This window comes from Echiichthys vipera (assembly GCF_963691815.1).
Source record: "Echiichthys vipera genome assembly, chromosome: 3".
In the NCBI taxonomy this organism is placed as follows: domain Eukaryota; kingdom Metazoa; phylum Chordata; class Actinopteri; order Perciformes; family Trachinidae; genus Echiichthys; species Echiichthys vipera.
The window spans coordinates 4,583,423-4,600,745 of record NC_139828.1 but is presented as its reverse complement, the minus strand read 5'-3'; the positions used below and the strand labels follow the sequence as shown (position 1 = coordinate 4,600,745).

Sequence of the window (17,323 nt, the reverse complement as noted above, 5' to 3'; positions counted from 1 at the left end):
AGAATAAATCGGAATTCTGGATCGGCCTCATTCATTCGATATCCAGATAATTAACTCTGGGTATCGGATCAGTGCATCTCTAATTTGGGGTTGTTTTGTGGTCATGTTGTCTCTTTGTAGTTGTTTTGTGTCTCTTTGTGTTCAGTATGTGTCTCTTTGAGTGACAGTTTGCATGTGAGGGACACTTGTGTTCGGTAGGTCCGTTCAGTAATCCATCCACAGCTCTGTGCGGTGTACTAGTTTGGTCATTCTCAGTGATATTTTCAGCGTTAAAGACGTGAATCATGGCCGACATGTCCTTCTTCAGCAGTTCAAATAGATCTGGTTGTATGCACAAAAAAAGAAAATCAAGCCAATCACATGATTTGTTGATGGGTTTGAGAATGGGGACGTCTTCTATGTGTGCCAGAATAGAAGAAAAATGTGGACGGGATGTATGCAGGCAAACAGGTTGTTGTAAGGTACATTTCTTCGATTGGCTTTACGAGAGAGAGGAAAGTAAAATAAAGGTCAGCTGTGGGCTTTGACAGTCAAACATTTAAAGACTGAGTTAAAGAGTCTGGACACAAAGGTGATCTGAGGGAAAGAAAGGCAGACGGAGACTCGGTCACAGCATTGTGTTTGTGTGTTTCCCGGTCAGTGACTGTATGAGTCAGGGGAGCTTGAGTCCCTTTGTGTGTTCACTGTGTACAATAACACCAGCACCCCCTGTTTAACTGCCTCTGGAAATCATCTTCAAAGGCAAAACATGTGTTTACTGTCAAGCTGAGTTCCAGCATGGGGTAAAAAGACATGAATAGAGGGGCCACAGAGGGGGAGGGAAGGGGGTGATTGATGGATGGAGGAGATGGAGAAGAAGAGCACAGCAAAGCAAAACTGAACAGAGGGTGTGAGGAGGAAAACAAAGGAGGGGAGAGTAAAGGACAGAAGGGATGCATCGATCCGACTCTTTCGTTTTTTTATTCATTCTTTATTTTCTCAGTGTTCATTGCTAGAATTGTTTGACAACGTAAAACATTGTATGTATAATGTATAATAAAGATGAATATTATTTTTTTTAAAGTTATTTGTTCAGGAAAGCAGCCCTCTGAGTACCTTTGTCGAGTCATATCGGAGCAGAATTCAAAATGAAACATAGGCCTCAAAAATATCAATCGGCTCCTAAAATAAAGACATAGATAGAGTCTGTAAATCATAAATAAGTCATAGAGTGTGGTCATTACCTACTCTGTAAAGTGTCCTGAGATAACCTTTGTTATGATTTGGCACTAGAAATAAAATTGAATTGAATTGAATTAGATAAAAGGGGGAGAAGTTCAGCCATCCGTGAGGAACTCGGAGTAGAGCCGCTGCTCCTTTGCGTTGAAAGGAGCCATTTGAGGTGGTTCAGGATCATCTAGTAAGGATGCCCCTGGGTGCTTCCCTAGGGAGGTGTTCCAGGCACGTCCAGCTGGGAGGAGGCCTCGGGGAAGACCCAGGACCAGGTGGAGAGATTAGATCTCCACACTGGCCTGGGAACGCCTCAGGGTCCCCCAGTTAGAGCTGGTTAATGTGGCCCGGGAAAGGGAAGTTTGGGGTCCCCTGCTGGAGCTGCTGCCCCCGTGATCCGACCCTGGATAAGAGGCTGAAGACAAAGATAGCACTGACAAGCTGTGGTTAGTCGGCTGTAGTCTGAATGTATGTACAGTTATGGATTTCAGCTTTGATGGTCTAAATTAGTTTGAATGGATACGGGATCTTTTTACTGTCTGTTATAGCTCCACAGATCAGTCGAGCTCTACAATAGTGCTATTTGCCCTGCCTGCAACAAATGATTATAATCAATCAATCTGATGAATTAAACACCCTGTGATGAAAGGATTTAACATTTTTTAATTGATCGCATGCCGTCCGTCAGAGACTTAGTGCGGCGTTTAAACACAACAAAGTGGAGGCCGCAAAGGCAGCTCAGTCATCTCTGGTAGCAGCTGTTGCTCTGTGAGGGTCAGTAGGTAGGGAGCACATTTTTCAGCTCTGGACATCGGTTCTTTCTGCTGATTCTGCTCATCTCTATGGAAACAACATCAGCACTAAATGAAGCTGAAGCAGCACGTTTTGATAAAATAAAAAAAAACACTATAAATTACACTGTGACTGCAGCCAAACCTCTCCACTGTAGGGGGTGAATACATGTGGGGTTTTCTTAGCCCCTGACCAAAAACATCTGTGGACTGATGCCCGGTTCCCCAGACTCTGCCAAAACCAGGTTAAGTTTTTAATATAATAAAACACCCAGGTGTGCCCAGTAACTGATACTTCTCATCTGATACTAAGCCCAGGGTCACATAATGTTGTGCAATACTGATCTGCACTTAACGCTTAGACTTGAGGCCAGGTTTGAATTGAGGCTTAGACTTGAGGCCAGGAAGGATTGAATGCTCTTTGGCAAAGTTTTGATCCTGTTGTGGCTTTTAGGCCTGACTCCATCTGCTCTGCTCGTTCAGCTGAGGATGAGCAGTGTTTGGAGGCCTCAGTGCTTTAAAATGACATCTGCCTCTGCACCTCTACACTAGACAGCAGGGGGGCTGATGGTAGACCGAACTCACCTTAGTTCTTGCTTTACCTGCCTCTTCAGAGCAGGTCGGGAAGAGATAAGCAGACACATCAGCTGTTTGCGCCTGAGGACCAGGAAAGAATCCAGTTAGAAATTTCCAGTAAAAGTAAACAGACAGCTCGACCTGAAACGTAACCGGAAGACATCTGGAGTTCAGTATTTCTTGTCCAAATCCCCTGGCACATGAGAAAATAAAGGGTTTACCTTTCTGGTGTGTTTGGACAAACTGAGTCGCAGGTTAACAAAGGAAAGAGCTCTACCTACTGAAACTCTGTCAAGACGTCACAGTACTGAATAAAAGGTTTATACTTTTGAACCAAATGGCAACACAAAGGTGGTTCAAGCTGTGCACTGAGAATTGCAACTGTATTTCATTGTTTGTCTTTCTCCCCTCCACCCACACAGAGTCAGGCCATGCGTATTGTTCGCACAGTCGGCCAGGCGTTCGAGGTTTGCCATAAACTGAGTCTGCAGCACACGCAGCAGAACGCAGACGGACAGGAGGACTGCAACGGCGAGAACAACGGCAACAACTCCTCCATCACAGGTACACAAAGACACACAGCAACACGCACCTGCTACACAGGCGGCACCCCTGCCTGCTCTGTGTGTGTAAATGTTTTAGGGCCACTCCTCTGCCTTCAAGGAGTCATCGTGGATCATGTGCACAGACAGGTGCACGTGTACCGTGCCTTCAGCTGGCTCGAGCTAACTTTTTACAAGCTGTGTATTTGAGAAGATTGCTGAAATAAAACCTCATAAACTGGCTGTAATTGGAAGATGTCTGCACTGTTTCACCTGCCCCCACGATTCTCTTAATGAGCTGAAAACATCACACTGATGGAATTTAACAAGAAACGATATTCACCTGTTTGAACAACACCTGACACCCTCCTGCTGTAAGGAGACAGGCGCACTAGCGTTGTTGTCGCAATACATGACAGTGTCAAGGCACACATGGAGCCCTGCAGAGCTGCGCTGCTACTGTAACACCGACTGCCTGCAACAGTGTTAATACACACCAGATGGTAATATGAAGCTACAGTATATTAAAAGGAGGAGACTTATTATGACCTAATTGGCTGACGGTGTTGATTGACTACAGGATATTTTCTTTTCTTTAGTGATCTTTGCTGTGGTGGTTGTTACTGGAGGAAACACTGTGGCACTGGCGGCTGTTTTCTGCCTCTTTTGGCTGTTTTGGCATTTACAAATAACAGAAATCCACCAAGAGCAACACTGTCTGAATGTATGTACAGTTATGGATTGCAGCTTCGATGGTCTAAATTTGTTCGAATGGATATGGGATCTTTTTACTGTCTGTTATAGCGCCACAGATCAGTCGAGCTCTACAATAGTACCTGCAACAAATGATTATAATCAATTGATCTGATGAATTAAACACCCTGCGATGTATTTGGGCATTATCATCATCACATCCGGGAATCATTCCTGATTCTAGTGAGTTTAGAAAGTTCGGTGATAAAGACAGCCATGAAAGGAGACGAATAATGACCTAATTGGCGGACCGTGTTGATTGACTTCAGGATATATTTTCTTTTCTTTAGTGATATTTGCTGTGGTGGCAAAGTTGTTACTGGCGGAAACACTGTGGCACTGACAGCTGTTTTCTGCTTCTTTTGGCTGTTTTGGCATTTACAAATAACAGAAATCCACCAAGTGCAACACTTGTTAGAAAACCGTTTTTTTTCTCAACCCCTTCTTACATGAAAAAAAAGATCTCACAGCACGTAACAGTACTTGTGAGGTCATATATACTCGACCAATCCAAAAAAATAGTATGTGTAAATAAAAAAACACTGTAAATAACTAAGGTAAATAACACAAACCTATCAACATAGAGGTAAACATGGGTTATATATAAATTAACCTCACACAGACCCACACATTCAGTCCGTTATTCATAGTTAAATATCCAATTCATTTAAAAAAAAGAAAAAATAGGAAAATAAGATTTACTGCATCGTTTTCGTCAGCATTTTGTTGAGAGCGGAACAAAAGTTCACAACGGCAGCAAACTCTTTTTCTTTTATCCAGGAAAAAGATTGAACATCCTGAAACATCTGTTTGCTTATCTTTTATCACAAGATGCAGAGATTCAATTCAATTCAATTTTATTTATAGTGCCAAATCATAACAACAGTTATCTCAGGACACTTTACAGAGTAGGTAAAGACCACACTCTATGACTTATTTATGATTTACATAGACCCAACAATTCCCCCGTAGAGTACGGTGGAGACGAAAACCTTCACTATAACAGACAGGAACGTCAGACAGACCCTGCTCTGTGGAGGACATGGGATATGTGCTGCTTGTTCACTTCTACATCTGAACTTTGAGGAATCAAAAAAAAACGTCATTAGAGAGAAAACCTGCAGTTGTCATGCACTAAGTTGGTGAAAGGGAAAACGTATCTGAAACCTTGTAGAAGTCCTTGAAGGTTAATGAAGGCAGTGATGAATAGAACGAATGAAAAACATCTATAGATCATTCTCATCTGTTGTTATACCTCTATCCAACGTTTTTCTGGTATTCCTGGAGAGCCATTGAACGCGCACAAGGCCAAAAATAATGCATTTTATTGTGTACGGCGCACTCTCATACACTAAACAACACGTGATGCAACAGATGTAAACACAACAGAACATGCTTGCTTTGTTAGAACGAGCACTAGAGAAACAGCCGGACATACGGACGTGGGGGTGGGGTTGATGCTACAAGTCGTGGTTCACTGTGTGTTTGCGGTGAGTGCGTCGTGCTAAAAACGTGTGCATTTGCCTCAAGTGAAGAACGAAAGATTAAAGCAGGGGTGTCAAACTCAGGCCCGTGGGCCAAATCTGGCCCACTGTGTAATTATATTTGGCTCTCAAGATCATATCCAGGTTCTGTGAGAGCTGGCCCGGGAGTTTAAAGCACATACACGTCTACTTTTCTGTTGACAAACATGAGCATCCATGCTACCGGTCTCTGCAGACACACTGAATCCACCCCTCCCCAAAAACGACCCAAAGAAAGATGGAGGACAGGAGCTTTCAGCAGCGGTGGGAGGCAGATGATCTGTTTATGAAGGTAAAGAGCTGTTTGTCACAATGGCTGTAACCAAAGAATCAAACAGAAGAAACACCACAACAAGAACAAGGACCTGCACTGGAAAGGTTCAACATTACACATCTTTTTTTAGTAAATATTGAGTTTGGCCCTCAACTTTGTCCCAGTTTTTAAACTCGGCCCACTGTGAATTGGAGTTTGACACCCCTGGGTTAAAGTGTTTGACAGGAGACTCTAGAGACCGTTCACAGCATTACAGATGGAACTTACATCCGTAGCTCCAGAAATAAAACCACATTTGTAATACGTTGGTAATTTAGCACAGATAGAAGGTGAAGCCAGGGTAGATTCACCACCTTCTGAGGAAGGTTTCAGCCCGGCCCCCCTTTTTTAGAAAGACAACATAAACAAAAAAGAAGGAACATATTTTTTAGGTCATGGAATATATGACCAAAGAAATATGGAAGTGTGTCATCAAGGCCATGCTGGAAATTGACTATAAAGTTCAAAAATAATGGAAAAGCTGAAGTCTTGACAGCACATTCCTCAGTGCAAACAGCTCCACACTTTTCACACAGTCATATGTCCTCACATAGCAGATTGCTCCGTACACACACACTACCCACAGGCACACACACATATACAGACACAGACAGCTCGCTCCTGCTTGCATTGTGCCCAAGTTGGCGAGCGGGAGAGGGCGATGCTGGAGTGAATGTCACGGATGAGTCAACCCAAAGAAAGAAGGCACCGCACAGCAACACTGGTGGGCTGAGCTGCTTTTATCCGCTGCCTCGTGCCTGGACAAGATGGGCTGAGCTGCGGCCCAGGGACACGTGGCTCTGAGGGGAGTCTGAGAGGGCAGACATGGGGATTCAGCAGTTGGAAGTCCATGATCGGATCTCTTTCACACCCACGTTCCAGTCATTACAGCAGCCAGTGCTGGTCACCCTCCCCACCCTGATGTGAGAGCACCAGGCTGGGGTACTGTTATCTCCACATCCCCCCCTTCCAGCCCTCCAGAGACGAGCGTTCTTTCACATGCTGATGAGCCCGGAGATCACCCACAAACTATAACTGTACATTCACACATAATGGAAGGACCCCACACGCATACCAACTCGGGCCTATACACACACGCTCACACACTCACTGTCATGGTGTTCAAGCAACACAAGAGCCGTCACGCACAGCCAATGAGCTTATCTGGAGAACTAATTATCATGGCAATGAAAGGAGAAGGGATAGAAGAATGGGAGATAGCGGATTAGAGGAACAGAAAACTGGAAGAAAGCATCGTGGAGGGGAGGAGGGAGGAGCGATGGATGTTAGAGGAAAAAGGGACTTGGGATCATGGAGGACGATAGGAGCAACAGAAAAAGATGAAGTGAAGCCAAGAGGAACAGAGGAGAACTGGGTTGAGCAGCGGGGAGTCAGAAGAAAAGGGGAACGAGCAGGAAGTACAGAAGAAGTGATGTTGTTCTCCGAACGTTCATGTGCAGCGTTTCAGAACAGTTGTACAACATTCTGCAATGTCAAATTAACAATTTAATCTAATTAGCAAACAAATAACTGTGAAAAAAAAAAGTCTGACATCACTGGAACTAATTAAGCCCACTCACCGGAAAATAATGCCAAACGGTGAAACAGTAATATCACCGTTACACATTAACATCAGACATAACGGTGCCGCTGGCATGATGTTCCATTCAGCAGCTCAGTGATCACTAAGTGCTGAACACTGAATTAAAGTCTACGGTGCATATGATGGAGCGACGTGTTCGGAAATGAAAACGTTTTTTATGACTAAGATCTTTAGACTCATTTGGTTGGATTTTTAGTTTTCCTCACAAAGGAGATATGCCGCCAGAGTGAACCTAGTGGTCTCTGTCTGTATGTCCTTGGACGGACATTCAGGGCGCACTGACACTGTCCTTCCGCACCGTGCCCTGGGCTTTAGGGTACTTGTCCTTGAATCTTTTCATCGACCAAATCTGCAGTAAACACTCCACCTCCACATCACACCAACGTGAACCTTTCGCCGCCGTTGTTGTTGTTAAATGTCCGTGCATGGTCCCTCCTTCTTTTTTCTATGTCGAACCGGCGCACCTTAAATGACGTCAGAACCGCCGTAGGCCTTGTGCTCGTACACGTGCGCATGCTCGTGCTCGTACATGTGCAAACGCGCTCTACAAAAGCCCACCTCTGTCAGACGGGCCGTGGACGGCCAGCTGGCCGCAGTTATGCGCGGAGCGGTTGCACTCACACTGGTCAAACGCACTAGGCTTGACCCGAAAAACCTGTTTTGGCCCGGTGCTGAAGGACAGTGTGAGTGCGCCCTCACTTGGCCAGTGTGTTGCTAAGGACCATAAGAAGTGAAGAGTCAGGTATGAGCTCTGGAGATCTACGGAACATGTTAATTGGTGGTTTCTACATAATGTACACGCTTTGTCGTCTATTGAGAGGAGGCCCTGTTAACTGTTAACGCCAGCAAAGTGCATGCTGGGTACAGCTCGCTCTCCATCACTCGCTACGGTACATTCAAGGACAAATGAAGAAGGAGAGACCAGAGATTTTACTTTGTAGCAAACTCAAACATTTGACAACACAGTTAATTCCAAGTCAACACCAAGTCCAAAAGCCGTCGAAGCGCAGAGTCCAGAACACATTGAGTCCCATTCAAGACCATAATAGGTCATAATGTAGTCTCACTGCTAATTTAGTAATTAAGGAGTAAGGATTGATCCATAAAGAAGACTGTTCTTCTAAACTCAGAGGTAGTGCGGGTCGTCCTCCATTCAAAAGATTGGAGGTTCGATCCCGGGATCCCCAACCTCTGGTCCACATGTCAAAGTGTCGTTCGGCAAGACACTGAACCCCAAATTGGTTGCTGTGCTGCACATGGGTGTGTGAATGTGATGTGAATGGTTAGATTAGAGGGTGAGCATGTTTCCACTGCCATCAATATTTTTTATTTATTTATTTATTTGTTTATTTCAGGCATGTCAGTTAGATAAATCATCATCACACGTTATCTTTGTTTACACTTCACATAACCGAAAGGGAAAGCGGGAGAATCAAAAGCTTATCTAGTCGTCGTCGTCGTCCCCCCCCCCCCCCCCCCCCCCATGGTTACCATAATACATTATCTTCATCATACTATTTTTATTATGTCCTTTGACATTACATGTTTCAACAGCAGGCTGTCAGCAATAAAAGGGCAGGGGGAGGAAGGGCAGGAAACCACTGTTAGCTCGTAAAAAGCAATGATAATGGAAAAAGAGGTGAGGGTGGTGTAGGCAGCAGGTTATCAAGTATGCGGTTTAGGTGGAGGGGAGGTCAGCACCGATAGCAGGGTACACGGAAGAAAGAAGGGGAGTGTACGTGGAAGAGGTGGGTGTGGATGAAGGTGGATGTGGAAGAAATAGTGAAGGAGAGGGTGAAATGCGTACTCCAGCATGAGTAGTGATAGAGATGAAGGACAGAGGAAAAGGAGATAATACGGGCAGAAATGCACATACTGAATACTCAATTACAGCCTGAGTAAGTGATTTAATCTGCAAAGAAGTTTGTTCAAATGTTTGGTGAAGCAAATCAAACGGACATGAGGTGGTTTAAAAATATGACCTTATTTTCTATTTCCCTTATTATGAGGAGATACAGTCAAGTTACCGTATTTTCCGCACTATAAGTTGCACCTAAAAACCTTCAAATGTCTCAAAAGTCGACAGTGCGCCTTATAATCCGGTGCTCCTTATATATGGACCAATATTGAGCCACAACAGGTCTCAACTACGGTGAGCAGCTGCCGACTCTATTTTCCCCCGTAGAAGAAGTAACGCGCGGTGCATGTTGAGATATACGACTGCGTGAAGCGTGCCGTTTCATTTCCATGTGTGTGTTTGTGTAAAGAGCCCAAAATGGCTCCTGTTAAGAGACACGCTCACGACGCAGAGTTTACACTCAAGGCCATTAGTCACGCAGGAGAACACGGGAATAGAGCAGCAGCCAGAGAGTTTAACATGAACCAATCAATGGTGCCGAAGTGGAGGAAGCAACAAGACGACCTCCCCTGACTGTTTTGTTGACGTTCCCTTTAGCGCAGCTCCATCTAATGGATGCAGAACGTAACCCCAGCCTCGACTGTAGCGTCTGTTCTATGCACCTTATAATGCGGTGCGCCTTATATATGAAAAAAGTTTCAAAATAAGACATTCATTGAAGGTGCGCCTTATAATGTGGTGCGCCTTATAGTGCGGAAAATACGGTAAAAAGATTATTAATAATCCGAGGAAATGGATAACAGCAGACAATGTGGTATATGGTAACAATATAAATATATGGAAAGCTTAAAGGGCGAAAAGTTCTGATATTTTTTAGGTGTGGATGTATGAGGCTCATAGTGTGAGCGATACCAGAGCAAATTTGGATGGATTACATGGACAGGTTTCACAAATTCTTTGCTAGCTTTAGCTGGGTTGTTAGACATGTTTTCTGTCTTAGGAAGTGCAGGAGAACAGCTAGCCTGGCTTACTTTAGTCTGAATGCTAAGCTAGGCTAACCAAGTCCTGACTGCAGCTCTGTTTTTAACGCCCAGACGTGAGAGTGTCATTTAGCTACTCTTCTAACTCTGGCAGAGAAAGCAGATTAGCATATTTCCCAACGTCGTACTGTTCTCTATGTTTTCACACACACAAGCCTTTGTGAGTCTTTTGTTCTGTAGTTTGCAGCCAAGCCTTACACTACTCAACTATTCCAGGAGAAAAGTTAATTGCTCTGTATTCAAATTTATGATTTGCCGTCTCATAAATGAGTTCATAGCAGTTATCAAATAGAGTGAGTAATTGTACCCACTTAGATCCTACTTTTGAATAGTTTCCATGTTTCTAGGATAATTGCTTTTTCTAATGAAACTTGCCGTGTGACGCTGTGTGAGAGGCAGCCTTGAGTGAATGTTAGCAACTGCCATCCATCTATTCTGGGTGGAAATAGCTTTGCCACTTAAGTGAGCACGGTCCCCAATGGCTCCAAGTGCAATCATATAGTACAGTCAAGTTGGCAGGAAGCAAATGCAATTCTAGCTAGTGGGCCATTGTCAACGATATGCTTAAACAAGGAAATGCATCATGACTGGAACACTGTCTGGCACAGACGTTTCCCCCTGTTATACATTTTACTTTGAGCGGAGTGAAGTCATGATGCACAACCTGAGGCTTTGTAGTCAGGGGGAAGAATTGTTCCAACTGTGACAACCAGCGTTACACTTGTTTTCTGGTGAATTGCCTGGCGAGGCAAATCAATATGAAATAGTAGAATATTCAACTCAATTCAGACTGCTGAAGGCTGAGACACTTATGAGTCCAAGAAGGTTTCCAGCATCCGTTTAGAGAAACCAACATGGGGCCCTTGCAAGTAATTAGACTTTCCACGCTGACTTTATTGGGATATTTTAATTGTAGACTAAATGTGCGTTCTCCTACAGAGAGACTCTTATTTGAGTGTTTTGATGCATTGATCTGAATAGTAAGCTCCTTAAACTGTTTTGTTGCAGTCTGCATCGATTTTACCTCATCCGCAGGCAATTTTGTAGCTCTTCATTGTTAATGATATCTGCTTCAGTGAAAACACGATCTCTATCCAATCTGGTCCAATTTGTCCCATTAAAAATGTATTACCAGTAATGAGAGCTCTGTTTAAAAACTCAAAACACAAAATGGGAAATTAGAGCACTGACGGCATTGTATTATATTCATATTTGCATTGTGTTATAGCGATTATTAGCTTAAAGGGATAGTTCTGATATTTAAATTTGGTTGTACAAGGAACCTATCCATAGTCAGTGAATTAATCCAAGGAAGCTAAGTAATGTACTGTTGTGGAGGGCTGCAGCAAAATTTTTGACACCTTAAAAAACGCATTATCAGAGACGATGTTGCGCTGACTGAAGCCAAAAGAGGGGCAGTCTGATGCACACAGCCCCAGCACATAGCCCAGCCACCCCCAGCCACCCAGTACAACCCACAGGGCCTGAGGTAACGTTAAGTTAGTAACGTTAACTAAAGAGTCACCACCGCCATTCTCGGAAACGATAACGAGGGGCCCGAGTCTCGGGGAAGAAAGCTTTTAGTGACTAACGAGGCCAGTTTAAGCTAAGAAGCTAGGAAACTGTGGTATTTGTGAGTTTAAATAACGACGTCAGATACCGATTGATACTTTAACCTCCCACACATTCAGACATGTTAACGCACCCTCTGATATTATAATTACTTTCATCTTATTGTATAGACTCTAGTAGTAACTGATTAGCATCTGCTAGCTAGCTAATGATGCTGGTGTTCCGCTGCATTGATCATCTAACCGATCGAGGCAGCTGTAGACCAGCGACTCCTGTGTTCTGTTAGGTAAAATGAATGTTATTGTCAATGGAGTTCGGCGGTTTTGAGAAGAGCGTAGTTACTGGCAGATGTAACAACTTCAGTTTCCCATTGGAAAGTTTGACGGCAAGGTAAAGCAGTGAAAATATTCAAATATAGCATACACTTAAACTGATATTGATTCTTCTAGGTGCTTAGCTTGTGTGTCAGTACTCCTGCCTGCTAACCATCATCTACTGTAGGTCACACACTGACTTGATAAGTGCCTCATACAACCCACTTCACAATATTCCTTTAAGAGTTGTACTTCTGAACATTTGTGTATTTAGGCTACCTTCTTATTCAGGCACCTAATCATGTTTACAGTGTTATATTGTGGTTCTGTGGATAATCTTTCTTCCTTGTATTCATGTGTGTCCGCCCATGTGTGCTTGTGGCCATGCTCATGCCTACATGTGTGTATGCAGGCGTGCGTGCTCATCGACCTGTATGTGTGTGTACTTTCCTCGGCCCAGCTCGGGAGCTAACGGGCGCAGAGAAGACACCGACCGTCACAGAGGAGACGGATATCGATGCGGAGGAGGTGAGCCAGGTGCCGGCGGCAGAGGACTTAAACCCCAATAGAGGGGTGACTGATCTGGACGCCACGGCCAAGACACCTGACCTGAACCACGCAGAGAGCAAGGTACGTCCTCCCGCTTTCATGTACAAATATCTGACTTTCGTGCACCGTCCAACATGCTCCCCATTGTTTTCAGATGTTTGAGCTGTTAATCAAAGGTTGAAGCTCAGGTGGAAAACATATTCTTTAACCCTTTATGGTGACAGTGCCCTGGTTATTTAGAGGTCAAGGAAAGAAAAGTCCAAACAAGGATGGATATAAAAATGTGTCAGTGCATCGAAATCTAGAGTCAGTTCACGTTGGTTTGGAAACCTGGGCAGGAAATCAAATTCTGTCGCTCCAGGTGAGTCTGGGTATCAGATTTTCTGTTTTTATTCAACAACCTTTTCCACTTTAAATAAACATGCCTGTATTAACCACCAGTCAGGTTCACACAAGTCAGTGTTTGTGAATGGCATGAGTATGGAAATAGCTCCCGCTACTTTCCATTCAGAAGCTGTCAGCATTATGTAGAGCTTCAAGACTTCTACACTAGACGTTCAGTTCAAGAGTTTGTGTTTTGTGAAGCATCCTCGTGTCAGAGATTTGATACAGCTCAGTCAGAGTGTCTCCAGCCGGTGGAAACCCACCACCTTCAGTCTATTTATAACCAGAGAAATGTCCTGTCTGGCTCTGTTGGCAGTGCAGCGTAGATCGTGCTGTTTACTGGACCTACACTCGTATGCAGGGTTGTACAGTAGCTGTGGTTTTGATGGAAGGTGGCGTTGGGAGGATGACACTGCATGCTGAGCCCGGAGGGAGGATGTTTATGACACTACTCTTTGCCTTGAAACATCGGGCTCTAGATCAAGTTGGCAACAATGATGTATAATAATCATTTTCTGATGTTTTTGTTTTTTATTACATCCCTCCTCCTGGTATTGCACAAGGACAGAGGGCCCGCCTCGACTGGCTCCATGAGTTGTTTTTTGCCCTACAACACATTTGAATGTCTATTTTATTGCAACATTTCTTCTATTTGATGATTGCTTTTCATATCTTCAACACAACAATCACTAGCCGTGTTACCATGAACACATCTTAATGCGCATTTTGAAGATTTGCGTTAGAAAAGCTGAATGGAAACGGCAACTTTTGATAAAACTTCCTCAAATGCTCACAAAGGTTTTTACGCTCACTTGAGGCGGATGTTGCCTTTCTCGAAATAGAGTTGATGATCCAAACGGGATGTGAAAAAACCCCTTTGCTGAAATAGTTCTGACTTAGCGAACATTTAACTCACATGGCTAACCATGTATTTTGACTTACTTTTCACTTTCACTTAAAATTAGCTTGTCAGTTGAGTGGAAACACCTCACAGCGAGAGGGTTCCTGGTTCCAAATCCCGGCTGGGGCCCTTCTGTGTGGAGTTTGCGTGTTCTCCCCGTGTCTGCGTGTGTTCGCTCCGGGTTCTCCAGTTTCCTCCCACAGTCCAAAGACGTGCATGTGTTAGGTTAATTGATGACTCTAAATCGCCCGTAGGTGTGAATGGTTGTCTGTCTCTGTTCGTCTCTATGTGCCTTCAGTGTATCACAGGTCACATAGAGACAAACAGACAGACAACCGTCACACACTACTCATACAGGATGTGTGACTTCATGCATTGGCGTTATGCCGCCAGGCTGCAGCTGTAAGTTGTTTGCCTCTCCTTCCAGTGAATAAGTATCATTTCTGACAGAGGCCAGCGCTTTGTACGGCAGTTACATGTTCCCCATGATGTATAAGGAAAAGAAGATTGGTATCGAATTAACATATTAACAACATTTAATTAAACATTTTGTGGGAGATGGGTTGGAAGATGAGATGACATAATCCAGATGTGCCACACTTCATTCCTTACTCTGTGCCAGATTTGGGTTTTAATTTAGATTTAAACCTTGTTACTACACTTTCTTTATTGACAGAAACAAAAATATAAATAAATAATGCAATATCTGATGGGTCTAACATCAAGGTAGCTGCTTTATTACCAGAAAAAAAAGCACCGATCACAGCAAGATTCATCACTGAGCTCTTTTTAAAAGCGAAGCTGGAGCATGAAAAGTTGCCAGTTTTTTAATACAAAGTGGCAGCATTTGCCAAACTTCATGTTTTGCCAAGCAATTATCTCAGGGGGGTAGATCTGCCAGCCAAACAAACAAAAATGTCTCGTTCTGTTTCTTCTATTCCAGCAGTAACAGAACTGCCTCATTAAGCTATGTGCTGGTCAGATTTGTCGAAAACGAATTCAAATGTTTTAGTTTTTTCAGTTCTTGGTTTTCTTTTTCACCCCGCCGCTAAAAGAGTCAGAGAGTCCCCTTTGCAGGAAAAAAGCTCTGATCTGTAGTTAACTCTGGGTAATGAGATAGTTCCCTAGGCAGTTTTAATGAATGGTAAATGATTAACAGACGGACTTTTAGCCTACACTCCAGAGTTTATTGAATTTTTCATCAAGACCCAAATGAGAAGGTTATGCCACCGGTGGCTCCGAGCTCACTGAAACATACCTGTTCACTCACCGGAGCACGGCCGGGGGAGAGACGTTTCGGGTCCCAACTGTAGAGTTACAAAACCAAGCTAGTCAGCTGTTTAACAGGCCTCCAGGCCTATTAACGTGTGAGTTATGAGACCTTTCATTACAGCCCCTGATTAAAAGCAACACGGCGTGAAATCACTGAAACAACGAGCTCTCTGCAATGACCTCTATTCTCAGGTCATTGGGGGAAGTGTGTGTCTGTGTGCATTACAGTTGTGTAGCTGCCTTCGCGCTCACAACTGTATTCTTTTAAGTTTTTTTCTTAATCTGACACATTTGTCACTCTCAACAGCTTGACAGATTAAATGGGAATGTGCAGAGATAGGTAGGGGCAGGTAACATTGATGTATGTGTGTGTGCCTGTGTGCCTTTACGTTAGCACCCGAGTGCATGCATTTTTATTACACAACCGTGTGTGTGTGTGTTCCTGAGCGGAGGGATTTGATTCACTACAGGGTTTCTCTGGAAGCTCATGAAAAGGAAAGCAGCCTGTGAGTGTTAAAGTTCATTCTCTTCCTGTCAGTTCCCGTTAGACGGACAAATCCCTCAGCACTCTGCGTTCAAACGATCCCGCAGGACTCTAGAGTGCACATCAATCCTACCTCTGGGCTTTGTGTTCATGAGGTTGAGTTAGGACGTTTGCTTATAAAAGGCCTCCAGTATCAGAAGGAGTGTTACTGCAAGACAAACCGGAAACGCCAAAGTGATTACATTTCACACATTTCAAGAGGATTCACTTGTTTTTTTTGTTTTAAATATAAGCCGTTTTCTTTGTGGGTCAATTAGACAGAGAGAAGGGAAATGTGTGTGTGTGCGTTTGTTCATGTGGGCGTGTGTGCTTTAAAGTGAGGCTGTACAACAAATGCTTTGATCGCGGTTTTGCCTCTGGCCCACTTTCACATGCTGTCAGGTGTAAACACTCTGATCCATGAGTGTAGCGCTACAGGCAGCTCTCCACTGACAGCACTCTCTCTTTTCTTTTTCTCTCTCGTCCCGTCATTAGTGCGTCAGTTGTTTTAAGAGTGTCACGACCTAAAGCAGAAACTATACTCCTTTTCTGCACGGTCACTTTTCTGGGGCTGTACGCAGACCTAACCGGCCCCTCTTGGACACATAAGGTGTAATTACGGCTTAACAGGCACGGACATACTTTCAGCATTCCACGCACAGCTGCGGATTTGTACCGCCCGCGGTGCCACAACGTTGTGTGCAATTGTCTCGGACATTGGCGAGTTTGACTGTGTGTTGTATGTTTTGAAAGCCCGCCCTTTCCCAATCGGTTTCTAATGACTTCCCTAACATAACTCAGCACAACCTCAACAAGGTGGATGTTCGTGTGACATGTGAACCCCTGATTCTAGCGGGATCTTGTGTTATCTGGAGCATTCAGCTGCTGTGCAAGATGACCACTGTCCTGGAACTGCTTGGTGTCAGCGCAACCGGTACAAGTCTTCAGCTGTCCAGGGAGCGCATGTCCGAGCCTCCACCGCATCCACCTTAGAGGTTGTCAGTTCATAGCAGGTCAGCTAAACATGCAAAAGTGTGAAATTTGTCTTCAGACAAAGATGCAAAACAATAACTTAACATTTACTTTGGTTTAAATGGATTTTCATCACAAGAATCTCTTCGCATGTGACCGAAATCCCATCTTGTAAGGCTCTAGGTAATGCGCTTGTTTTCAGAGTGACAGTGATCTGGTCATTCAGCGTCCTGTGAGGAACATTCAGTCCTGGTCCAGTATGAAGTTCACTCTGTTAGTCCCACTACTGAGAACAGTTCGTTCTGTCCGAACATTTGTATTCTGGGGACTGAAACACTGCAGTCGGGTTCATCCTTTTGAAGAATGTGTTTGTATCCAGTTTTATTCATGATCACGACAGTGTGTGTTGAGAAGCATCCTCTCTTTGTTTTGCTCCTCACCAAAATTGGCCTACTGTATTACATCTTATCTCCAGTGTGGAGATCTAATCTCTCCACCTGGTCCTGGGTCTTCCCCGAGGCCTCCTCCCAGCTGGACGTGCCTGGAACACCTCCCTAGGGAGGCGCCCAGGGTTCATCCTTACCAGATGATCCTGAACCACCTCAACTGGCTCCTTTCAACGCAAAGG

General features: G+C 44.2%; 1 protein-coding gene across 2 annotated transcripts in view; it reads left to right on the top strand.

Annotated features, from left to right (window-relative positions):
• nos1apa (nitric oxide synthase 1 (neuronal) adaptor protein a) overlaps positions 1 to 17,323 on the top strand; it is a gene marked incomplete at its 3' end in the record, with an annotated part of 164,172 nt that overhangs the window by 124,098 nt on the left and 22,751 nt on the right. Inside the window, exons 6-7 of one of the 2 annotated variants that reach the window (XM_083940332.1) lie at positions 2,999 to 3,140; positions 12,555 to 12,724. In XM_083940332.1, coding sequence (XP_083796458.1) covers positions 2,999 to 3,140; positions 12,555 to 12,724 — 312 coding nt within the window. Of the gene's footprint in view, positions 1 to 2,998; positions 3,141 to 12,506; positions 12,725 to 17,323 lie in introns of both variants that reach the window. The other variant, XM_083940331.1, reaches the window with a different exon arrangement.